This window comes from Bos indicus x Bos taurus, chromosome 1 (genome assembly GCF_003369695.1).
Source record: "Bos indicus x Bos taurus breed Angus x Brahman F1 hybrid chromosome 1, Bos_hybrid_MaternalHap_v2.0, whole genome shotgun sequence".
Classification (NCBI taxonomy): domain Eukaryota; kingdom Metazoa; phylum Chordata; class Mammalia; order Artiodactyla; family Bovidae; genus Bos; species Bos indicus x Bos taurus.
The window spans coordinates 82,769,201-82,793,815 of record NC_040076.1 but is presented as its reverse complement, the minus strand read 5'-3'; the positions used below and the strand labels follow the sequence as shown (position 1 = coordinate 82,793,815).

Sequence of the window (24,615 nt, the reverse complement as noted above, 5' to 3'; positions counted from 1 at the left end):
CTTATAAAGAAGCTATTCCAATAGTACAAACAAGGGATGATGCAAACCTGTATTGTGGTGCTAGCTGCAGGGACAGAGTTCTGATAGGTTTATGTCACAAAAAAGGGAGCTTAACCTCTCAAGCAAGCTTCTTAACTCAGTATTGACAGTAATCCCTAAGGTCCTTAGCTGGATAAAGGATATATTTCTAGGTCTGCAACAAAATAATTACCTGTTCCTGCCTTGTGAAATCAGCAAGTGGCCCCACCCCAAGAGAGCACACTCATCCCTTCCAGGTGGTCCACACACTTTCTCTGAGGCACAGTTCTTTCCAGAAGGACTTGATGATACCTTTATTAATGACCTCACCTGCCCCATCTCCCAAGTCCCCCAGTTTTCCTGAAAGGTCCTTGTAACTCAAATATGAGACCACTTATCTAGACAAAGATGCTAAACAGATACTTCTCCCCTAGTCTTGGCCCAATTTTCTCTCTGCCTAGAGCTCAGAAGGCATACTTGGACAGGGGCAAAGCAGGACACTCTGCTGTGACCTCTCTGGCCACAGCCTCTCACTAGGGAGGGGTCAGCTGTCATGAGCAGCATTTAAAACCAGGAATCAAGGTGTGGTCTGGGCTCTTTTAAGTTCCAGGGTTTGGGGTTCCTGGCGAATCCCCAGAGAAGAATCCAGAAGAGGAGGATGGAAGGGTGGTGGTCCACTACAGGGGGATTCTTCCTCTGCCTCAGTGCCAGCCTTGTGCTTCAAGGTAAGATGAGACAAGAACAGGGAAAGAGGGGAATACTGTTCTGGGAAAATTCCAGAAACCCTCTCATTCCCCAGAACTAGAAAGCACCCAAAGGAGTTGGGTTAAACATTTCTTTTCTCTTTAATATTTATGGTTTGGTTTCCTTTGGGAAACAGATGCAAAACCTATTTCACTAATCAGAACACACAGCTCCCGTCTCATTTGCCTGCATAGGCATCTACTAAATCATCTGTTGTTCCATTTTACCGCCTCTCTGATTCCACTCCTTTATATTAATAATGTTCAACTTGTCCTTCTACCAGATTAGTAACTATGAACAGGGTAGTCTGGGTCCTTCTGACAATAACATAACTCCTTTCCCACCTCGCTTTGGCAGATGTGGTAGAGAGGTGATATGGAGGAAAAGGACAGTGTTTGCTTCCCCCCAGATATGTTTCTCCTTAGTTTGGAGATGTACCTCATGAGATAATTGGAATGGGGAGATGTAAAAGAGACGTGGGAAAGAAAAGGCTGGGCTTAGCTACAGGAATAACCACAGTTACCTGGGGTTGGGGTGCAGGGGAGGTGGGCAGAAGGACTTTAAGATTTCATCATATAGCTCCACCAGCCACATGGTGGATGATCAATGAGATCTTATCAAGATGGTGATGATGAAAATGCCACCCATAGATCTTAGAGGAAATCACTGAGTTTGAGAATGTCACAGGGTACAGGACATTGTAGGTAGTCAATAAATTCACATTGAATACCACATTCCTTAAGTTTCCACATGTTTGACATCACACAGATGTTTGTCTCTAAATTTTTCCTTTCAGGAAATGAGAAAACATGAAAGTGGGAAAGGAACATTGAGAAACAAAATTTTAGAGGAATTTTGTTCAGCATCTACAAGGAAGAATCATAATAGAGCTGGAGAGAAGAAAAGCATGGTCAGACAAAGGCCAAAACTTTAGGGTCACCACTATGGAAGGAAGAGGCCTCCCCAGAGAGGCAGTTTGCATAGGGATTTGGGTAGGCTTTATATGGGACTAAAAGCACAGGAAGAAAGGGCTGTGCTCTGACTCAGCTCACCACATCAACTTCCACCATTTGCCTACCACACCAGCCCATCCTCTTCAGCCCTGGCAGGAAGAACTTGGCCTCTGGGACTCTTGTCCCAAGAAGCGGGGCGGGGTGGGGGGGGGTACGGGGAGCCCGGGGGGGCGCGGGGGGTGTGGTTCACATGACCACCCCATGTCCACATTTCTTTCTCTGCAGGGAGGCTCTCAGGTTCCAGCCCTGGCACTCCTCTCACTTAGGAAAACACAAAAGCCCTATTTCCATCTCACAGGGTCTCTATTCTCTACAGGGAGGGCAAACACTTTCACCATCAATTGCTCAGGCTTTGACCAGCAGGGGGTAGACCCCACTGTCTTCCAGTCTGTATTTAACAAGAAGGACTTCCGTCCAGTCACCAATTTTAGCATCCCTACTCGTATCAACATCTCTTTCACCCTGTCTGCCATCCTGGAAGTGGTAAGTTTTGACTGCTATATTTTTCTATAGGTTGCTAATAGAAAACAAGAACTCTACCTTGTCAGTCCAACATTATAGCTGTCCAGTGGTAAGCAATGAACTTCCTGAATGGATTTTGTACAAGTTAGATGTTCATCCTCTGGGGTTGAGAGACATGACAGGGAATGCTGCAGTGACATTTTGTCAGGGAACATTGTCCTTGAATCCTGCCCTTATAGGAATATTCCATTAAAAAAAAAAAACAAAAAACCACATATTCCCAATGGGCTCCCATGCTGTTTTTTCTCCTTACAGTTTCTGTGCAACCTTAATTTTTCTGAACTATCTTTCGAGACTTGTAATTGAAAAACTGAACATGGGGCCACTTAGGAAACAAAGGGAAGAGGTAGACTAGGACCTGATTCCATAGCTAATGATCCTGAATGGGGATTTTTTTTTTTTAAACAGGATGCACAACTTCAGCTGCTGACATCATTTCTGTGGTTAAAGTTGGTACGTAATCCCAGCTTTTTTCTCTCTTTCTCCTTGCCTGCTTTTCTGGCTTTTTTTGCAAAAATCACATTTGTTAAAACTGACAGCGCCCAAGGAAATACAACCAGAATGGGGCCATTGCTGGTGACAAATAGCTTTCTGGGCTGCCAATCAACTTTGAAATTCAGATGGAAAAAACAGGAAGAAAAAGGGCAGTATAGTTGGAAACCCCTAAGTAAGCTTCAAGGCTCAAACGTATCCAGCACCCAGCTTAAGATTTCCTGTGAGCAGGAAGAGAAAAGCCAGTAAGACTTTGTAAACTAGAAAAGAGGGACATTATCACCAGAGAGAGAAGAGGAATCAGAGTTTAAAAGGAAATGTGGCTAAAAAAAAATTAAAAAGCAACTGTTATAACAATGTGCACAGTAGGAGTCCAGGTAAATAAAAACGAATGCTGGAATATATATTTTTTCTAGAATGATGTATAAAAAACTGTTAATAATGGGACTGAGTTGAGGAGATGAACTGAGTCAGAGTGAATTAAGGAGGGAAAAAGTTATTTTGTATATTATATCTTTCTGGAGTTGTTGAAGTTTTATCATATGCCCATAGTACATACAATTAGGAAAAATACAGACATATGTATGTATATTTTAAGGGACTCAAGGGCAGCAAATGCTGATATAAACTAGCTTCAGGTCTGAGCCATAATCATCTCTCTGTGCCCTGTGTCCTAGAGCTGGAATCACCCATTTATCAGCTGGGACCCAGAAGAATGTGGTGATATCAAAAAACTCGCCATCACAGCTGAGAACCTGTGGCTCCCAGACATCTTCATCGTAGAATCGTGAGTATCAGGGCCGGGAAAAGCTGGGGGAAGACTCTTCTGCAAGGAGCAGGCCAGGGCAGTGCAGGGCAAACCCATGCAGCGGGGCCACTGAAAACTTATTTCAGAGAGGAACACAGTCACAGCTCATCAACTTTTCCCCTAGAAATGAGAAAACGGTGGGCAGAAAAGGCGGCGGATCATCAAGACAGTATGGTACTGGCACAAAGGCAGAAATATAAATCAATGGAACAAAATAGAAAGCCCAGAGAGAAATCCACACACCTATCGACACCTTATCTTTGACAAAGGAGGCAAAAATATACAATGGAAATAAGACAATCTCTTTAACAAGTGGTGCTGGGAAAACTGGTCAACCACTTGTAAAAGAATGAAACTAGAACACTTTCTAACACCATACACAAAAATAAATTCAAAATGGATTAAAGATCTAAATGTAAGACCAGAAACTATAAAACTCCTAGAGGAAAACATAAGCAAAACACTCTCCAACATAAATCACAGCAAGATCCTCTATGACCCACCTCCCAGAGTAATGGAAATAAAAGCAAAAATAAACAAACGGGACCTAATTAAACTTAAAAGCTTTTGCACAATGAAGGAAACCATAAGCAAGGTGAAAAGACAGCCTTCAGAATGGGAGAAAATAATAGCAAATGAAGCAACTGACAAAGAATTAATCTCAAAAATATACAAGCAACCCCTGTAGCTCAACTCCAGAAAAATAAACGACCCAATCAAAAAATGGGCCAAAGAACTAAACAGATATTTCTCCAAAGAAGACATACAAATGGCTAACAAACACATGAAAAGAGGCTCAACATCACTCATTATCAGAGAAATGCAAATCAAAACCACAATGAGGTACCATTTCACACCAGTCAGAATGGCTGCTATCAAAAAGTCTACAAGAAATAAATGCTGGTGAGGATGTGGAGAAAAGGGAACCCTCTTACACTGTTGGTGGGAATGCAAACTAGTACAGCCACTATGGAGAACAGTGTGGAGATTCCTTAAAAAACTGGAAATAGAACTGCCATATGACCCAGCAACCCCATTGCTGGGCATACACACCGAGGAAACCAGAATTGAAAGAGATACATGTACCCCCATGTTCATCGCAGCACTGTTTATAATAGCCAGGACATAGAAGCAACCTAGATGTCCATCAGCAGACGAATGGATAAGAAAGCTGGTGGTACATATACACAATGGAATATTACTCAGCTGTTAAAAAGAATACATTTGAATCAGTTCTAAGGAAATGGATGAAACTGGAGCCTATTATACAGAGTGAAGTAAGCCAGAAAGAAAAACACCAATACAGTATACTAACGCATATATATGGAATTTAGAAAGATGGTAATGATAACCCTATATGTGAGACAGTAAAAGAGACACAGATGTATAGAACAGTCTTTTGGACTCTGGGAGAAGGTGAGGGTGGGATCATTTGGAAGAATAGCATTGAAACATGTATATTATCATATGTGAAACGAATTGCCAGTCCAGGTTTGATGCATGAGACAGGGTGCTCAGGGCCGGAGCACTGGAATGACCCAGAGGGATGGGATGGGGAGGGAGGTGGGAGGGGGGCTCAGGATGGGGAACATATGTATACTCATGGTGGATTCATGTCAATGTATGGCAAAAAAAAAAAAAAAACAACACTAAAATACTGTAAAGTAATTAGCCTCCAATTTAAATAAATTAAAAAAAAAAAGATGGCGGAGCAGCAGCATTGGGAAACCTTGCCTTAAGAGCAAAACTTAAAACAGATGCCTGCCCCCACTTTTGCCACTTAGCATGGATGTGGATCAGACCCCGGATGGCCTCTCTGCATATGTGTCTAACGATGGTCATGTTGTATATAACAAACCGATGAGGGTGACCAGCATCTGTAACCTGGACATCTTCTACTTCCCATTTGACCAGCAGAACTGCACCCTCACCTTTAGCTCTTTCCTCTATACAGGTGAGTTGCACTGAATAAAATGAGATCAACCAGTGGGGCAACAAAAAAACACTCAGGGGCCAAGTCATTTTTTTTATGTATAAAGGGGATAGTGGAATATTTTCTAGTTGCGGGTATGTAGATGGTGGGGAGAAGTTGAATTTTAGAGACTTCCTGAAAAATCCCAAAACTGAAAGGAGGCAACTGGGCAGCAAGGAAGTCACACTACAGGACTAGCTGAAAAAGTAACTAAAACAGTCATCGAATCATCTCTGCAATCCCAGCATAGAGCAGGTGCTGAGCAGATGTGAACTGAGTGTTTGTCTCCCCGGCAGAGGAAAGAATGTTGCTGGGCATGGACAAGGAAGTGTGGGAGATAATGGATGACTCACGTGACCGTGGCCGCACACAAGGAGAGTGGGAGCTCCTGGGCATCAACAAGGCCACCCCGAAGATGTCTGTGGGCACCAGTCTTTTTGACCAGATCATGTTCTATGTAAGGCCAGAGATTCCAGCATGACTCTCCATCCCCCATAGCTTCCTCATCAGACCCTTCTAAGTCTCAGAGCCTTTCACCATTTGCCCTAAGACCAAAAAGTCCCTAGGCACCATAACTCTCACAGCCTTTCTCTCTCCCAAGTCCCCAAAGCAACCCCCATCTCTGAACCTATCATCCCTGGCCTAGGTTTTCTTCAGTGGGTATGGGGGAGTCCTATTTGTCACACAAAAGCTGCTCCTCCCAAAAACAGCTATTGTTGGAGTGAGAACATCAAGAAAGGAAGGAGTGGGACTTCCGGGTGATCCAGTGGTTGGAACTCTGCACTTCCAATGCAGGGGGTGCAGGCTTGATCCCTGGTCATGGAACTAAGATCCAATAGGCTGTATGGTATAGACCAAAAAAAAGAAAAGAAAGAAAGGAAGGGACTGGACTCATCCCTTGGTTTCTAACTTCAGTTAGAACATCCAGTTCTAACTTCACCTGGTTCTCTGCTCTCCCCTCCCCACCAGGTGGCCATCAGGCGCAGGCCCACCCTCTACGTTATAAACCTCCTGGTGCCCAGTAGCTTTCTAGTCGCCATTGACGCCCTCAGCTTCTACCTGCCGGCAGAAAACGAGAACCGTGCCCCATTCAAGATGACACTCCTGTTGGGCTACAACGTCTTCCTGCTCAATATCAGTGACTTACTTCCTGCCACTGGCACCTCCCTCTTTAGTATGTCCCCTACCTCTCAGTTGGGAAATGAAAAATGAAAAACAACATAGGCAGGGTAGGCGAGTGAACTGGCTAGATCTGCTGAGGCAGTTAAGGTGCAGTCATCTTTAAAAAGCCTTGAGGTGTGAGACAGAAGAAAGGGGGGCTTGGTGGTCCTTCTGGCCCTGACTCACCCGAGTGTGCTCCTTCCTGCCACCCAGGTGTCTACTTTGCCCTGTGTCTGTCCCTGATGGTGCTCAGCCTCCTGGAGACCATCTTTATCACCTACCTGCTGCACCTGGCCACCACCCAGCCCCCACCCATGCCTCGCTGGCTCCACTCCCTGCTTCTAAGCCACGCCAGTCCAAGGACATGTTGCCCTGCTGTGCCCCAGAAAGAAAATACAAGCCTGGGCCTCATATCCACCCACCTGTCTGGTAAGAGAAGTCTACACTGCTCACCCTGTCTACACTGCTCACCCTGTCTACACTGGCCCAACTTCCCAGTCTCCCATTTCTCTAATCCTGTCTCCCTCCCATTTCATGGCTATATCTCTGTCCTCCCCATAGGACTGAAGGAGCCAGGAAAACTGGGAGGGAAGGAGTTGGGACCCAAAGAGGCAGAACTGAATGGGGGCACAGGATTGACAAGAGCCCAGCTCGCTGACCTGTGGGTGCAATTCGGCCACATGATGGACAACCTGCTCTTCCGCATCTACCTGCTCTTCTTGGCCACCTCTGTCACCACGATCCTTGTCCTCTGGAACACCTAGGAGCAGAGTTCTAATGGTGCAAGAACACCCAGTGTTTAGGTTTCCTTGGCTTCCACTAACCATCCCAGACACTGTTCCTTTGCTCCAGTCCACACACAACAGTCCCAAAAATGTGCCCATGATCCCTGCTCCAACCCTCCCTGGGCTTAAACAGAACCACTGTCGATGCTCTCAGAAATGGCATTATATTTCCAAAACACAATTCAGAATATACATGTTTATGCTAGAAATATAATTTTTACTGGAAAAGAAAGGCTTTATAGTAAAGACTACAAATATTTACCAAAAAGTCATTCATGTTGCTGGAGTAGAGGTCAGGGATTAAACCTTTTTTTAAAAATAGGCTAAAATGCTTATTTATTATTTTAACAAATATTTATTGAGCATCTACTATCTGCGAGGTACTATTCTGAATTCTGAAGATACAGAAGTGAACCAGGCTGGCAAAAATCTCTATCCACAGGGAGCTTACATTGCGGGTGGGTGGAGACTGACAGTAAAGAAGAGAAGTGAAACACAGAGTATGTGCTGAGTGCCAAGGAGAAAAAGCAAAGCAGAATGGGCAATGCAGGGAGGAAGCTGCAAGTTTAGGAGGGCGGTCAAGGAAGACCTCAGATAACTTCCTGACAGGCTGGCTCCTGTGCATTGTTCCATGATAATGCCAGTGGAGGACCAGTCTTTTCCAAACTGGCTGTAACCCAGTCTTTTCCGAGAGGTCAGAGGCTATATAACTTACTCAAGGTCATGCAGTTCTTGCTATTTTTAGTTCTTTTTTCAGGGATAGGTCTGTGCTTAATGAATGTTTACTGAGCCCAGGTGAGGGGATAAACAAATGTCCTTGGGTAATCCTGTTAGAAGAGCTGACTCATTGGAAAAGACCCTGATGCTGGGAAAGATTGAAGGCAGGAGAAGGGGACGACAGAGGATGAGGTGGTTGGATGGCATCACCGACTCAATGGACATGAGTTTGAGCGAGCTCTGGGAGTTGGTGATGGACAGGGAAGTCTGAAGTGCTGCAGTCCATGGGATTGCAAAGAGTTGGACATGACTGAGCAACTGAACTGAACTGAACCCTGTTGGAAATCTGAAGAATGAAGCACAATATCTGTCCTCAAAAAGCTTGTGGCACAGCTGGAGAAATAAAATACATGTGTAAATAACTTGTAGAACACGTTATTAAAGTTTTGTTGCGCACCATTAGAGAGAAACTGCAGTAATTCCCTGGTGATCCAGTGGTTAGGACTCAGTGCTCTCACTGCTAGGGCCCTGGTTGGGGAACTAAGATACACCGCATGTGCAAAGCAGCAAACAGGAGATAAGAGAAAAAAAAAAAAAAACTGCTATAGAGTTCAGAGGAGAAAGGACTCTTCTAGCTGGAGCAATGGTTCTCAATCCTGGCTGCATATCAGAATCATCTGAGGAAATTTCCAAATAATCCTACAACCCAGTCTTCACCCTAGACCAACTAAATCAGAAGCTTTGGCATGGGTTTTGGTATGTTTGAAAACTTCCCAGGAGATTCTAACGTGCAGCTAGAGCTGAAACTACTGGGCTAGACATTAGGAAAGCTTTGTGTGGAGAAAGCAATGAATAGAATACAAGAACAGATGGAGACATGAGGCCTGACAGGACTGCCTGGTCACAATACACCTCTGGGGTTACATTTAGGTAAAATCGTAACAAATGATCAGGGGAATTCCTTGGCAGTCCAGTGGTTAGAGTGCTGTGCTTCCACTGCAGGGGGCACAGGTTTGATCCCTGGTTGGGGAACTAAAATCCTGCATGCTGTGTGTCATGGCCAGAAAAAGAAAAGTCAATGAGAAGATGGGTTCTTAACTTTGGAAAAGGATTGTGTCCCAAAATTTGGGCTTCCCAGGTAGCTCTAGTGGTAAAGAATCCACCTGCCAATGCAGGAGACCTAAGAGACGTGGGTTCAATCCCTAGGTTGGGAAGATCCCCTGGAGTAGGAAATGGTAACCCACTTCAGTATTCTTGCCTAAAGAATCCCATAGACAGAGGAGCCTGGTGGGCTATGTTCCACAGGGTCCAAAAGAGTTGAACACAACTGAAGTGACTTAGCAGCATAGCAAATGGGCCTCATGGGATCCAGAGGTTTGTGCAGCAGAAGTTAAATAGTGCGATCCAAGCAGAATCCCAACATACTCATTTTGGTGGTACTCAGGTGGCTCGAGTGTCCAGAACAAACTCATAAAACCACTAGTCAGAAAAAGTTCCAGTAGAATGCAAATAGTACAGACTTTGGCAAACAGTTCAGCGGCTCCTCAACGTGTTTAACACAGAATTACTACATGATCTAGCAATTCCATCCCTAGATATATACCCAGGAGAAATGAAAACATTTGTCCACACAAAAACTTGTACTCAAATGTTCACAGTGACATTATTCATAATAGCCAAAAAGTAGAAACAACCTAAGTGTCTATCAACTAAAGAATGGATAAATAAGAAGTTATATATCCATACAATGGAATATTATTTGGCCATAAAAAGAAATGAAGCACATGATACAGGCTACAACATAGACGAACCTTGAAAACATGCTAAGTTAAAGGAAAACCAGTCACAAAAGATCATATATCATATAATCCTATTTATATGAAATATCCAAAATATGCTAATCCCTAGAGGCAGAAAGTAGATTAGTGGTTGCCTAGGACTTAGTGGGGAAAGGGGTAGATGAAAGAGGAGTGGCTGTTAATGAGTACAGGCTTCCTTTGGGGGATGGTAAAAAAAAATATATTCTTTTTTTAATATAAATTTATTTATTTTAATTGGAGGCTAATTACTTTACAATATTGTATTGGTTTTGCCATACATCGACATGAATCCCTAAAATTAGATAGTGGTGACGATTGCATGACTCTGCAAATAAGCTAAAAACCAGTGAATTGTGTGCTTCAAGTAGGTGAATTTAATGGTATGTAAATTATATCTCAACAGAGGCACTAAACAACACCAAGAAATAAATAACCCCACCACAAAATTCTCTTTGCTCACCACTTCCAGCTTATTCTCTCATTCCACTGTTCCCCACTGTCATCTCCCAGACTCTCTGATTCCCAGATACATATACTCAACATTCATCAATGTCTTCCCGTGGCCCTCCTTGACCTTTGGATGACTCACCAGGGGCTCAGAGACCTCAGCTCCCTACCCATCTATCAGCTCTACATGCTTCCCATATGTTGACATCATTCACAGCTTCAGCTCACACACAGATTTCACCATTTCTAATTATATGAAATCCTCACAGCCAGACCAGCTAGGGCTCTTTGATAGGAGAAGGGGATTCAAACATTACACCTAAGACAAGTTTCCAGAGCCTTGGACTCTCTCCCATTGAGATGGAAGAGGTTGGGGGATGCAATGAAGAAGAGCAGCCCTGCTTCAATTGCTGCAACTGAAGAAGAAAATACTGGGCTGGGGTAGCTGATAATCCCCATTGGTTGGCTGGCAGGTAGACCTCCAATACATGCAACATGCCATCAGGATTAAATGAGAGCTTCTGCCTCTATGGACCTTCTAGTCATCTGCTCGCCAGAACAGCATTGTGAAATGAATGAGTAAAGAACTCATTCATTATTTACCAATCTTTAGTTTACTTAGTGCTTCCTTATATTCTAGATATTTTTTAGGTGCTGGGGATATGGCAATGAATAAGACAGACAGGAGAAGACTCAAAAGACAGGAGGACACTGATGATATGACATACTGATAACTGTCCTAAAGAAAATAAACAGGGTAACAGGACAGAGGAATAGAATAGATAAGCAGAATATTCAAGGAAAGCCTCTCTGAGAAAATGACATTTGTGCCAGCCAAGAAATGAATGATGAGATAATGATGAGATGTGTCCTGGGATATCATCCTGATAGATTCCTCAGGAGAGGTTAGGATGTAGCATAATAAACAGGCTCTACATTTATGGAAGTAGATGAACGTAGCCAGGACCTTTGGATGAGCAAGGTGAGAAATTGGAGGGAGAGTCCCATGTTGGTTACTTTGCTACTATTGTACAATGTTTAAGGATTGTGAGGGTGAGCATTAACAATCTCCTCAAAGAATTTAGAACAGTATATTTCAAATGGTTTTGATCATGGAATCTATTTTACTCATCCATACATAATGCCTCACTCAAAAAAGAACTGGTGATAACCATAGAATGGAAAAGGAACAAAATTAAAAGTTGCAGCAAACTTACTGCTATAATTACATATGGATTTGTTTATACTATATAAGAGAATATGAGTTTACATGAGTCTTTTTAATTAAACAATGCCCTATACACTTTAAAATAGGCAATAAACAGCAGCAGCAGCAAGGCCTTGTTAACACGGGATTGCTAAAACTATTTTTGATGCAAATATGCATCAAACATCGGAGAAGGCAATGGCACCCCACTCCAGTACTCCTGCCTGGAAAATTCCATGGACGGAGGAGCCTGGTAGGCTGCAGTCCATGGGGTCGCTAAGAGTCAGACACGACTGAGCGACTTCACTTTCACTTTTCACTTCCATGCATTGGAGAAGGAAATGGCAACCCACTCAAGTGTTCTTGCCTGGAGAATCCCAGGAATGGGGGAGCCTGGTGGGCTGCCATCTGTGGGGTCGCACAGAGTCGGACACGACTGAAGTGACTTAGCAGTAGCAGCATGCATCAAACATATTGAAGGAGAAAATCAAACAATTCACATGACACTGAATAGATGATTATGAAACAAAGCTATCAGATCATTATCAGAAAGCAATTATAGCAGCTCAACCACCTCAGGTCAATGCTGCTAATGCATTGATAACAAAAACCCCTAGAAACTGAGAGAACTCTGACATGAGGGTGTCTGCTTGCAGGCAGGAGCTTTTAAACTTTCCCAGGGAATACAGGATCTTAGTAGAGTGCCTAACTTGAATCCTGAGGACACTTGAGTAATGCGCAAATTTTAGTTTACAAATGCCTCATTTTAGCAATCCTGTATTAGCAAGTCCTTGCAGCTGCTGTTTAGTTGCTAAGTCATGTCCCACTCTTTGTGACCCCATGGACTGTAGTCCACCAGGCTCCTCTGTCCTTGGGATTTCCCAGGTAAGAATACTGAAGTGGGTTTTAACGCAAAGCTGAAAGGAAAACCTGAAAGAAGTTCTTGGATTTGTCAGCCCTTCAGGAGTCTCTTACCGGTAGCCCTCCAGTGGGGACCCTACTGACCCCTCTGATACCATTAGTGACTCTAAGATATGTCAGAAGATCATGCCTACATTACCCATATTTTCCTGACAAGAATTTGGACACATTGTTGGGTTTTTGCTGATCTATAAAATCATTTTTATGAACAGTCTTATAAATCGTAAATTATTTCTTACATGAAAAGAAATATAAAAGTTGCAAAGAAAACAACGAACAGGTATCAATTAACATGCATCTGTGATTTTCATCATTGATCTACTGTTGAAGTTGATGAGTCGATGAACTATTACTCCATTTGTTCTTGTTGAGCAAGAACTCTGCTTGTTTGAGTTATTAATGGGTCCAGAGTAAAATAAAGACACAGTGGTTTTTGCAGTTTTCATGAAAGATTGTTAGTTTAGGCCTTTCCTTGGTTTGGACACAGAAAAGTTATTTTAACAATAATAGCCATCGTTTACTAAGTACACTTGACCCTTGAACAGCATGGGTTTGAACTGAGAAGGTCTACTTTTACACAGATTCTTTTCTTTCTTTCTTTTATTTATTTGGCTGTGCTGGATCTTAGCTGTGGCATGAGAGATTTTTAGTTGCAGTATGTGGGATCTAGTTCCCTGACTAGGGATTGAACCCAGGCCCCCTGCATTGGGAGTGTGGAGTCTTAGCCACTGTACCACCAGGGAAGTCCTCAGAATCTTTTCAATAGTAAATTCTGCAGTACTACACAGTACTGCAGGTTGGTTGAACCTGGAGTTGGTTGAATCCACAGATGCAGAACCGCAGATAAGGAGGAACCACGGACATGGAAGTCCCACTATGTTATAAGCAGATTTTTCAACTATGCAGAGGGTGGGTGCCCTAATTCCTATGTTGTTCAAAGGTCAACTATATTTTCTATATGCCAAGCCCATTACAGTCATTATCTCATTTGATTCTCACAACAATACTATGAGGCAGATATTAGCATTAGATATCTTCCCAGGTGGCATTACTAGTAAAGAAACTGACAGCCAATGCAGGTTGATATAAGAGACTCGGGGTTGATCCCCACCTGGGTCAGGAAGATCCCCCTGGAGGAGGGCATGGCAACCCACTCCAGTATTCTTACCTGGAGAATCCCTTGGACAGAGGAGCCTGGTGGGTTATGATCCATAGGGTCACAAAGAGTCGGACACTACTTAGCACACAGCACACACATCTAGGTAGAAAAAGAATAAGATCCTTCCCCAGAATCATATAGCTAGTAAGCAGTAGAACCATTTTTAATCCAATTTTGTCTAACTCTTAATCCTATGTTTTAACACATCCAGGTAATAGCCAAGGAAAGCAGATACAGTAATTCTTGAACATGAAAAACTAAGCATTAGACTCTGAATCCAGAATGATCCCCACCAAAAGATTTATCCCATTTTGCTCTGATAACTCTTAACTCAGGGTATCAGTCTTCACTGTGGCCAACATCAGACTTTAGACTTTCCAAAGCTCTCATGATTTCCTTCCTTCCTACTGGAACCCTCGGAAGCTAGCTTGTTCACACAAACAAATGAACATGTGTATAACTGATGAAATCTGAAAGAAACTCTAGGGATTATACTGTGTAAAGATAATTTTCAGAAAAAAAGGCAAAATTTTGACTGTTGTACAAATATAAAAAGGGATACATATTAAAGAATTGACTGGGTGATGTCAGCAAAATGGTGAAGTCAAAAGCTTCTTTTGTGGGACTTCCCTGGTGGTACAGTGGATAAGAATCTGCTGCCAATGCAGGGACACAAGTTCAATACCTGGTCCAGGAAGATCACAGTGCCATGAAGCAACTAAGCCCTTGTACCACAACTACTGAAGACCTCTTACTCTACGGTCGAAGAGCCACAGCTACTGAGCCCAAGCACCGCAACTATTGAAGCCTCATGCCTAAAGCCTGTGCTTCACAACAAGAGAAGCCACTGCAATGAGAAGCCTGTACACTACAGTGAAGAGAAGCCCCCACTTGCTGTGATTAGAGACCACCTGCGTGCAGCAATGAAGACCCAGCACAACCAAAAATAAATTAAAAAAAAAAATCTCTCTTTGTCTCTCCCCTTCAATCTACAGTAAGATATCCAAAATTCAACAAAGTTACCTCTGCCCAACACACCAGGATGCCACAGAATTTCAAACATCTGTATCTAAAAGAGAGTAGACTGGTACACATCAAGGAAGGAGAACTGTAGGAACAGCAGAATTGGTGGCTGCAATCCTGGCCCTCTAGCCATGGCAGCTGAATCCACAGCACTAGAGGGCATGGCAGCAGCAGGGGAGGCAACACACAACTCTAGCAGCTCCAGTGGCCACAGACACCTGGGCAGCAGCAGCGGTGGGGCCTGGGGCCCCATCCTTCCTGACACTGAGGCATCCATATTCTCGGCTCCTCCCCCAAGACTCGCAGTGGAGCCTATGAACCTTCACACCAGCCAGAACAGAAGTGCCTGAGTGATCTGGGCTCCCCGTTATCCTAGCTCTCCCACCATGGGGTGGATCCTGTGACTCAGGGGAAATTAGTGGCAAGGAAAGGGCCCACCATCCCAGTGCAACAGCAGCAGCACTGGCAGAAGCAAGGCAGCAACGACACCAGGGGCATAAGAAGCTACAACGAAGGCACAGAGCCACATCTGTTACAGAGATGATAGCAAGTATTGACTCTCAAATAAAACCAAAGGTAGCCCAGGTTAAGAAAAACCAAAAACTTGTACTATAGCACCACCTACCAGAAAAAAAGAAGAGCCTCTAACTTCTAATCTACCACTACTTCAAAGGCAGAGGCAGAGGAATAGTTTATCAGGTGCTACGAATAATCAATTAACATTATACCACAAAAAGAATATCAAACTTAAAGCACAGAATAATAATCCAACTGATAGAGAATTCAAAATAATTGTCATGAAGAAAGTCAATGAGCTACAATAAAATTCAGAAAGGTAGTTTAATGAACTCAGGAATAAAATTAATAAACAGAAGGAATACTTTATTAAACAGATGAAAACTCTAAAAAAAGAACCAAGCAGCTAAAGAACTCAATAAACAAGATGAAGGATGTATAAGAAAGCAATGGAAATGGACAAGATAATTACTGAGTTCAAAGATAGAATTCTAGAAACAATTGGAAGAGGAAAGATATATAAGGTATTTTTAAAATGAAAGAAGTGATAAATGATAATGATAAAGGGTAAAATTCATCAAGAAGACATAACAGTGATTACTATATGTGCACCTAACATGGGAACATCAAAGTATATAAAACAATTAACAGACCTAAAGGAAGGAATCGACAGCAACACAGTAACTGTAGAGGACTTGGATAGGTCATCCACACAGAAAGTCAACAAGGATATAATGGCCTTAAGTGAAACCTTAGACCAAACTGTTTTAATAAAGATTTGTATAGCGTATTCTATCCAATACAACATAATACATATTCTTCTCAAGTACATCTGGAACTTTCTCAAGGACAGATCATATGTTGAAACACAAGTCTCAATAAATTTAAGAAGACTGAAATCATATCAATCATATTTCCCAATCACAACAGTATGAAACTAGAAATCAACTATAAGAAGAAAACTGGAAAATAATTCCAAATATGTGGAGACTGAACAACTTGATACTGAACAACCATGAGTTAATGAAGAAATCAAAGGAAAAATAAAAAAATTACCAGAAGACATGAAAATTCAATACACCAAAACCTATGGGATACAGCAAAAGCAGTACTAAGAGGGAAGTTTATATCAGTACAAATCTACCTCAAGAAATAAGAACACTCTAAAACAAAAAATTTAACTTTATATCTAAAAGAAAAAGAAGAACAAATAAGCCCAAAGTCAGTGGAATGAAGAAAATAATAAAGATCAGAGAAGAAATAAATGAAATAGAGATTTTAAAGACAATAGAAAAGATCAATGAAACTAAGAGCTGGTTCTTCAAAAAGATAAATAAAACTGTCAAAATTTTTGCTAGATTCACTAAGGGAAAAAAGAGAGAAGGTCCTCAAAATAAAATCAGAAATGAAACAGGAGAAATAACAACAGATACCACAGAAATACAAAAGATTATAAGAGAATATTATGAACAGCTATATGCCAACAAATTGGACAACCTATAAGAAATGGACAAATTCTTAGAATTGTACAACCTTCCAAGACTGAATCACGAAGAAATGGAAAATCTGAACAGAGTGATAGCAAGTACAGAGGTTGAAACAATAATCAAAAAGCTCTCAAAACACAAAACTCTTAGAGGAAAACATAGGCAGAACATTAGATGACATAAATCAAAGCAAGATGCTCCATGACCCACTTCCTAGAGTAATGGAAATAAAAACAAAAGTAAACAAGTGGGACCTGATTAAACTTAAAAGCTTTCGCACAGCAAAGGAAACTATAAGCAAGATGAAAAGACAATCTTCAGAATGGGAGAAAATAATAGCAAATGAAACAACTGACAAAGGATTAATTTCCAAAATATACAAGCAGCTCATACAACTCAATACCAGAAAAACAAACAACCCAATCAAAAAGTGGGAAAAAGACCTAAACAGGCATTTCTCCAAAGAAGACATAGAGATGGCTAACAAACTCATGAAAAGATGCTCAACCTTGCTCAATATTAGAGAAATGCAAATAAAAATTACAATGAGATATCACCTCACACCAGTCAGAATGGCCATCTTCAAAAAGCCTATGAACAATAAATGCTGGAGAGAGTGTGGAGAAAAGTGAATGCTCTTGCACTGTTGGTGGGAATGTAAATTCTTACTGCCACTATGGAAGCCAGTATGGCGATTCCTTAAAAAACTAGGAATAAAACCACCATATGACCCAGCAATCCCACTCCTAGGCATATACCCTGAGGAAACCAAAATTGAAAAAGACACATGTATCCCATTGTTCACTGCAGCGCTGTTTACAATACCTACTACATGGAAGCAACCTAGATGTCCATTGGCAGATAAATGGATAAAGAAGTTGTACATTGTGTACATATACATATACACAATGTAATATTACTCAGCCGTAAAAAGGAATGCATTTGAGTCAGTTCTAGTGAGATGGATGAACCTAGAGCCTATTATACAGAGTGAAGTAAGTCAGAAAGAGAAAGGTAAATATCATATACTAATGCATATATGGGCTTCGCTTGTGGCTCAGCTGGTAAAGAATCCGCCTGCAATGCGGGAGACCTGTGTTCAATCCCTAGGTTGGGAAGATGCCCTGGAGAAGGGAAAGTCTACCTGCTCCAGTAATCTGGCCTTGAGAATTCCATGGACTGTATAGTCCATGGGGTCACAAAGAGTCGGACATGACTATGAGACTTTCACAATGCATATATACAGAATCTAGAAAAATGGTACTGAAGAATTTATTTTCAGGACAGAAATGCAGAAACAGACATAGAGAATAGACTTAAGAACATGGGGAGAGGGGAGGAGAGGGTGATATGTATGGAAAGAGTAACATGGAAATGTTACCATATATAAAATAGATAGCTAAGGGGAATTTGCTGTATCTCTCAGGAAACTCAAACAGGGGCTCTGTATCAACCTACAGGGGTGGGATGGGGAGGGAGATGGGAGGGAGGTTCAAAAGGGACGGCATATATGTACACCTATGGCTGATTCATGTTGAGGTTTGACAGAAAACAACATAATTCTGTAAAGCAATTATCCTTCAATTTTAAAATAAATTAATTTTAAAAACTGATCTATCAGGGAATTGTGAACACTACTTATATATTTTAGGATATTACAGGAGTATTGTTAGTATTGTGACTATGTCAAAAGGAGGTCTGTCTTTGTGAGATGCATAATAAATATTTATGCAAAAATTTAAAAACAAAGCTCTCAAAAAACAAAAGACCAGGACCAGATAGCTTCACAAGTTATTCTACCAAACATTAAAATATTTACTACCCATGCTTTTCAAACTCTTCCAAGAAAATTTAAAGGAGAGAATGCTTCCTAATTCCTTTTACAAGGCCAAAATCACCCTGACACCAAAACCAGCCAAAGACAACACAAAAAGATAAAAATTATAAGCCACTATATATTATGAACATAGATGCAAAATACCTCAACAAAATATTATCAAACCAAATACAACAATATATTAAAAGGATTATACATCATGATCAGGAATGAAAAGAATGGTTCAACATTTGCAAAGTGATCAACATGATATATCACATTAACAAAAGGAAGGATAAAAACCATACAATCATCTCAATAAATGCAGGAGAAGCACTTAACATGATTGTACACCCATTTATGACCAAAAAAACTCTCAATAAAAGGCATATAGAAGGGATGTACCTCAACATAATAAACCCCACATATGACAAACTCACAGCTGGTATTACACTCAATGGTGAAAAATTGAAAGCTATCCCTGTAACATCAGGAACAAGACAAGGTTGCCCACTCTTGCCACTCATTCAACATAGTACTGCAAGTCTTAGCCAGAGCAGTTAGGCAAGAAAAAGAAATAAAAAGCATTAGAACTGGAAAGGAAAAGGTAAAACTGTCACTATTTTCTGATGACACAGTTTTATAAATAGAAAACCCTAAAGACTCTATCAAAAAAAAAACTTTAGAAACAATAAACAAATATAGTAAAATTGCAGGATACAAAACCAATATACAAAAATCTACTGCATTTCTGGGACTTCTCTGATGGTCCAGCAGTTAAGACAATGCTTGCAATGCAGGGAGCATGGGTTTGACCCCTGGCTGAGGAACTAAGCCAGTATAGGAACTAAGCCTGGCTGTATAGCATGGCCAAAAAAACCCCCCAAATCTATTGCACTTCTATACACTAACAATCAACTAGTAGAAAGAGAAATTAAGGAAACAATCTCATTTACAATTGCAACAAAAAGAATAAAATACCTAGGAATAACTTTAACCCAAGAGGTAAAAGACCTATACCCTGAACTATAAGACATTGTGTTGAAAGAAATTAAGGAAGACACAAAGAAATGGAAAGATATTCCATGCTCATGGACTGGAAAAAACTAACATTGTCAAAATGTTCATATTACCTAAACCAATCTACAGACTCAGTGCAATCTTTATCAAAACACCAAGGACATTTTTCACAGAAATAAACAAATGCTTTTCTAAAATTAAATGGAACCACACAAGGCCCCGAATAGCCAAAGTAATCCCAAGAGAAAAAGAACAATGCTGGAGGTATCACACCCTCTGATTTCAAACTATATTACAAACTATAGTAACGGTATTGGCAACATGGTATTGGCAAAACAGCATGGTATTGGGGGTGGGGGAGTGTGGAACACATAGATCAATAGAATAGAATTGAGAGCCCAGAAATAAACCCATCCATATGTGAACAATTTGCAACAAAGGAGAAAAGAATATACAATGGAGAAAGGATAGTCTCTTCAATTACTGGTGCTGGGAAAATTAGACAGTCACATGCTAAAAAAAAAGTGAAACCAGACCACTATTTCACACTATACACAAAAACTACCTCACAATAGATTAAAGTCTTATGTGAAAGACCTGAAACCATAAAACTCTCTAAAAGAAAACCTAGGCAATAAGCTCTTTGACATCAGTGTTAACAATATTTTTCTAGATGTGTCCCCTCAGGCAAGGGAAACAAAAGCAAAAAATAAACAAATGGAATTGTATCAAATTAGAAAGCTTTTGCACAGCAAAGGAAACCATCAATAAAACAAAAAACAACTTACAGAATGAGAGAAGATATTTGCAAATGGTTATAAGGACTCGGACAACTCAACATAGAAAACCAAAACAGCTCAATTAAAAAATGAGCAGAGGAGCTGAATAGACATTTTTTTCAAAAAAAAAAAACATACAGATAGTCAACAGGCACATGAAAAGATGTTCAGCATGACTAATATTAGGGAAATGCAAATTAAAAACACAATGAGGTATCACCTCATGCCTGCTAGATTGGCTATTATCCAACAGACAAGAAATAAGTGTTGGTGAGGATGTGGAGGAGGGAAAACTTATACCCTGGGATATAATTGGTGGGAATGTAAACTGGTACAGCCACTGTGGAATATAGCATGGAGGATTTCTCAAAAAATTAAGACTAGAACTACACTATGATCCAGTTACCCCTCTTCTGGATATTTATTCAAGGACTACAAAAAACACCGATTTGAAAAGATATATGCTCCTTTATGTTTATTATGGCATATTTACAATAGCCAAGGTATGAAAGCAACCTAAGTGCCCATCAGTAGATGAATGGATAAGGAAATGTGGTATATACATAATATGGTATATATATAATATGGTATATATAATAATGTGGTATATATATAATATGTATATATATATACACACATATAATAGGAATATTACTCAGCCATAAAAAGATGAAATCTTGCCATTGTGACAATATGAAGAAAACTTGAGGGTATTATGTTAAGTGAAATAAGTCAGATAGAGAAAGAAAAAATACTAGATGATTTCACTCATATTTGGAATATTAAAAATAAATAGAAAATCAAAATAAATGAAGAAACCAAATTAAATAAAAACAAACATGTAGATACAGAAAACAGAGTAGTGGTTACCAGAAGGGAAGGGATTGAGGGGAAGGGAGGGCAAAATGGGTAAAGGGATCAACTCTATGGTGACAGATGGAAATTAAACTTTTGGTGGTAGAGTATACAGAAGTAGAAATATAATGTTGTACACATGAAACGTTATAAATCAATGTTACCTCAGTAAAAATAAATTTTTAAAAAAGAATTGATAGGACTCATATGATATGAAAGAACCAGGCAGATGTTATAACTGATTCAAAAGTCAAGAAGCACAAATCTATATGGAGAAAAGATACTGAATTGCAAATAAAGGCAATTTTTCCACAAGAGAGAGACAGAATTCCCCTGGAACTCTATAGGATGAGACACAGTTTGCATTTTGACAACGTTGAACTTTACCTCAGCCTGTGTTCTGAGAAAACAACAATGGCTAAGAAGCCTACCTACCAATCTTTTGCTTTCTGAAAGCTCCCTACCCTTTGTATTCCAGGAAATGGCTAACTACAAAGAACCACCATTCCCCCTGCCCACTCTTTCTCATGACTCCGTTGTTTACCTGTGAGCCCAGACCCTAACAAGGCCAGGAACAGAGCCTCCGACTACTAGCTGTTTCTCACATAAATGATTAACTGAGATTAGCACTGTTTATCCCCGTGAAACGAGCTAGACACAGAGGTAAACATTTCCTGTTCAACTGACTGAGACTTTCCTGATTATAAAACAACCTCAGCTGTAAATTTTCATCTGTAATATGTCTCAGTTCAGTTCAGTTCAGTTCAGTCGCTCAGTCGTGTCCGACTCTGCGACTCCATGAATTGCAGCACGCCAGGCCTCCCTGTCCATCACCAACTCCTGGAGTTCACTCAAACTCACGTCCATCGAGTCAGTGATGCCATCCAGCCATCTCATCCTCTGTTGTCCCCTTCTCCTCCCAGCATCAGAGTCTTTTCCAATGAGTCAACTCTTCGCATGAGGTGGCCAAAGTATTGGAGTTTCAGCTTTAGCATCATTCCTTCCAAAGAACACCCAGGACTGATCTCCTTTAAGATGGACTGGTTGGATCTCCTTGCAGTCCAAGGGACTCTCAAGAGTCTTCTCCAATACCACAGTTCAAAAGCATCAATTCTTTGGCGTTCAGCTTTCTTCACAGTCCAACTCTCACATCCATACATGACTACTGGAAAAACCATAGCCTTGACTAGATGGACCTTTGTTGGCAAAGTAATGTTTCTGCTTTTGAATGTGCTATCTAGGTTGGTCATAACTTTCCTTCCAAGGAGTAAGCGTCTTTTAATTTCATGGCTGCAATCACCATCTGCAGTGATTTTGGAGCCCCCCAAAATAAAGTCTGACACTGTTTCCACTCTTTCCCCAACTATTTGCCATGAAGTGATGGGACCAGATGCCATGATCTTAGTAATGTGTCTACTTCTCTCTATAAAAAAGTCTAAGTTAAACCACCTGGCCAAGGTATTCTGATCCATGGATCTAGGTGATCTCCCTATTAAAATAGCCTGAATAAAATCAGTCTTCTTAATTATTTGATCTTGTCTTTGACAATATTCTTCAGTTGCTGTTCAGTCACTAAGTTGTGTCTAACTCTTTGCAACCCCATGGCCTGCAGCATGCCAGGCTTCCCTGTCCTTCACTATTTCCTGGAGTTTGCTCAGATTCATATCCATTGAGTAGTTGATGCCATCCAACCATCTCACCATCTGTCACCCCCTTCTCCTCCTGCCCTCAATCTTTCCCAGCATCAGGGTCTTTTCCAATAAGATGGCTCTTTGTATCATGTGGCCAAGGTATTGGAACTTCAACTTCAGCATCAGTCCTTCCAGTGAATATTCAGGGTTGATTTCCTTTAGGATTAACTGGTTTGATCTCCTTGCTGTCCAAGGAATTCTCAAGAGTCTTCTCCAGAACCACAATTTGAAAGCATCAATTGTTCAGTGCTCAGTCTTCTTTATGGTCCAACTCTCATATCTTTACATGGCTACTGGAAAAACCACAGCTTTGACTAGACGGACCTTTGTTGGCAAAGTGATGTCTCTGCTTCTTACTACACTGTCTAAGTTGGTCATAGTTTTTCTTCCAAGGAGCAAACGTCTTTTAATTTCATAGCTGTAGTTACTGTCCACGGTGATTTTGGAGCCCAGGAAAATAAAATCTGTCACTGTTTCCACTTTTTTCCCATATATTTGCCATGAAGTGATGGGACCGAATACTACGATTTTCTTTTTTTGAATGTTGAATTTTAAGCCAGCTTTTTCAGTCTCCTCTTTCACCCTCATCAAGAAGCTCTTTAGTTCCTCTTCACTTTCTGCCAATAGGGTGATATCATCTGCACATCTGAGGTTGTTGATATTTCTCCCAGCAATCTTGATTCCAGCTTGTGATCCATCCAGCCCAACATTTCACATGATGTACTCTACATATAAGTTAAATCAACAGGGTGACCAATATACAGCCTTGTTGTACTCCTTCCCCAATTTTAAACCAGTCCATTGTTCCATGTCTGGTTCTAACTGTTGCTTCTTGATCTGCATACAGTTTTCTCAGGAGACAGGTAAGGTGGTCTGGTATTACCATTTTTTAAAGAATTTTCCACAGTTTGTTGTGATCCATACAGTCAAAGGTTTTAGCATAGTCAATGAAGCAGAAGTAGATGTTTTTCTGGAATTCCCCTGCTTTCTCTATGATCCAATGAAAGTTGGCAATTTGATCTCTGGTTCCTCTGCCTTTTCTAAATCCAGCTTGTACATCTGGAAGTTCTTGGTTCACATACTGCTGAAGCCTAGCTTGAAGGATTTTGAGCAAGACGGACGGGTCATAGTGGAGAGTTCAGACAAAATGTGGTCCACTGGAGGAGGGAATGGCAATCACTCCAGTATTTTCGCAGCAAGAACCCATGAACAGTATGATAAGGAAAAAATATATAACACTGGAAGATGAACCTGCCAGGTCAGAAGGTGTCCAATGTGCTACTGGGGAAGAGTGGAAGACAATTACTAATAGCTCCAGAAAGAATGAAGTGACTGGGCCAAAGTGGAAATGATGCTCAGCTGTGGATGGATCTGGTGGTGAAAGTAAAATCCAATGCTGTAAAGAACAATTACTCAGTGGCCTGCAAGTTAATATGAGCTATAATTCAAAGGCAATGGACACGGCTAGAATCAGAAAACTGGAAACAGTTACCCAAAACATTAGCTTTTCACTGAAGTACAATTTTTTCTATAATCTCCTCCCTTTTAATCAAAAATAATCTCAAAGATTATTCTTGATCACAAGATAAGGCTGTTCTCATAACATATGGCTTCACTGTTTACAGTGGCAAAAAAAGAGCTG

The 24,615-nt window shown here is 40.9% G+C and overlaps 1 protein-coding gene across 1 annotated transcript; it reads left to right on the top strand.

Annotated features, from left to right (window-relative positions):
* Positions 1-676: 676 nt before the first annotated feature.
* On the top strand, positions 677-7,494 carry LOC113899002 (5-hydroxytryptamine receptor 3C-like). The gene is made up of 9 exons (XM_027552216.1): positions 677-743; positions 2,092-2,258; positions 2,706-2,750; positions 3,467-3,576; positions 5,382-5,551; positions 5,866-6,026; positions 6,539-6,743; positions 6,944-7,159; positions 7,292-7,494. The coding sequence occupies exons 1-9, from the start codon at positions 677-679 to the stop codon at positions 7,492-7,494; spliced, it is 1,344 nt and encodes a 447-aa protein (XP_027408017.1).
* The last annotated feature ends 17,121 nt before the right edge of the window (positions 7,495-24,615 follow it).